This window comes from Coptis chinensis, chromosome 1 (genome assembly GCF_015680905.1).
Source record: "Coptis chinensis isolate HL-2020 chromosome 1, ASM1568090v1, whole genome shotgun sequence".
Taxonomy (NCBI): Eukaryota; Viridiplantae; Streptophyta; class Magnoliopsida; order Ranunculales; family Ranunculaceae; genus Coptis; species Coptis chinensis.
Window position 1 is genome coordinate 41,866,627 of NC_141456.1, and position 2,056 is coordinate 41,868,682.

General features: G+C 40.6%; 1 protein-coding gene across 1 annotated transcript; it reads left to right on the forward strand.

Annotated features, from left to right (window-relative positions):
* Positions 1 to 863: 863 nt before the first annotated feature.
* LOC147524077 (uncharacterized) lies at positions 864 to 1,838 on the forward strand. The gene has a single exon (XM_086573534.1). The coding sequence runs from the start codon at positions 864 to 866 to the stop codon at positions 1,836 to 1,838; it is 975 nt and encodes a 324-aa protein (XP_086429660.1).
* The last annotated feature ends 218 nt before the right edge of the window (positions 1,839 to 2,056 follow it).

The following is a 2,056-nucleotide window of genomic DNA, read 5'->3' on the forward strand; positions in this document are numbered from 1 at the left end:
TAAGAAAGGCTTATGACACAGTAAGATGGGAAGCAATGGATTTTGCTATGAGAAGAGTGGGAATACTAGAAAGGTTTATTACTTGGGTTATAGCTTGTGTGGAAATAGCATCATACTCAATCATGATTAATGGATCTGCTTATGGGTATTTCAAAGGTAAACGAGGGATAAGACAGGGAGATCCAATATCACCATATCTATTTGTATTGGTTATGGATTTGTTCTCGGATATTATGCTTCAGAGTGTGAGGAATGGAATGTATAAGTTACATCAGAAGTGCATAGACCCAGTGATCACTCACTTGTCTTTTGCAGATGATCTTATGGCATTTTTGCAAGGGGATGTGCAAAGTGCAAATGCTCTTAAGCATAACTTGGAATCATTTAGGATGGGGACTGGGCTAGAGGTTAATGTACAAAAGAGAAATATCTTCCTAGCAGGTGTGGATGATTCTACAAGCAATGAGATTGAGCAAGTTTTGCAATTTCAAAGAGGAGTGCTACCAGTGAAATATCTGGGTTTACTCCTGATTACTACAAGGTTAAGATCGACTGATTGTTGCCCGTTAATCCTTAAAGTGACTAAGAGAATTCAGAGCTGGAAGGGAAAGTTACTTTCATATGCAGGAAGATTGCAGTTGATCAAGGCTGTGTTGAACAACTTGAGTGACTATTGGTTGGCATCGCTAACTATTCCTCAGAAAACAATAGAAGACGTCAACAGATTATGTAGGAACTTCTTGTGGATGGGACCAGATTGTACATAATCACATGCATTGATTGGTTGGGATGATGTCTGCTACCCTTATGAGGAGGGAGGGTTGGGAATCAGAAATCTGGAAAAAGTTAATCAAGCGGCGACAATGAAACATATCTGGAAGATAGTAACAAAGTCAGATAATCTATGGGTGACATGGGTGTATAAAAACTTGATTAAGGATAAAAGTTTTTGGGTACTAAAGACTCCGCAAAACTGTTCATGGAGCTGGCGGAACATACTCAAAGCAAGAACAGAGGCAGCTGATATAGTGATGCATCAAATTGGTGATGGGAATGACACGAGCTTCTGGAATGAGCCCGGGAATGCAAATGGGATACTGAGAACAAAGTTTCCACAAGGGCTTCTATATAGCAGCTTCTCCCATGTGCAAAACAAGGTATCAGATTTTATAGTTTCAGGGAAATGGAGCATACCGCAACACATAAAGGAACATCTAACTGATATTATAGGAGAAATTGATGAGGTGGAAATTATGGGAAATGATGACAAGATAGCATGGACAGCGGCAAATCATGGAGAATATAGTTTGAAAGAAACGTATGAGAGCTTGAGAAGTATACGCCAAAATGTGTCGTGGGGGAAACTGGTTTGGTACTCGAACAGAATTCCTCGACATTTGTTTATAAGCTGGATGGCCTTAAGAGGAGGGCTAAAGACCCTGAAGAAACTGAAAGAATGGAAGAAAGTGCAAACTGATGAATGTGTGCTCTGCTGGCAAGGTACTGAAACAGAGCATCATCTGTTTCACAGACGCAACTTTGCGAACACAGTGTGGACTCGAATATTACAGAGAATGGGGTTCAGTAGAAATGTGGCGATGACTTGGGAAGAAGAGGTGCAATGGGTTGAAAAAGTGACGAGAGGAAAGGGATGTATACAAGATAGATTTCGTCTAGTATGGAATGCGTTCATATATGGAGTCTGGAAAACACGAAATGATCGTATATTTCAGAACAAGCATCCTGATGCAAAACAAGTCACTGAAATGGCGATTAGCGAGGCAAGAACTAAACTCATGGGGATTAGAATCAAAATGGAGCAAGGGCCAGAGGCGTAGCGATTCATGGAATTATGGAACATAGATGTCGAAGCTAAAGTGGAGAAACGAGAGTATTGCAAATGGGTTAGAGCTGGAAATGATATATATAATTTTAATACGGATGGAACTTTGCAAGGACAAGAGGGGGGATGGGCAGCAGTGATAAGAACTGATAATGGAGAAGTAGCAGCAGCAAGTCACGGCAAAACAAGATATCAGACAATTGCATTGATCGA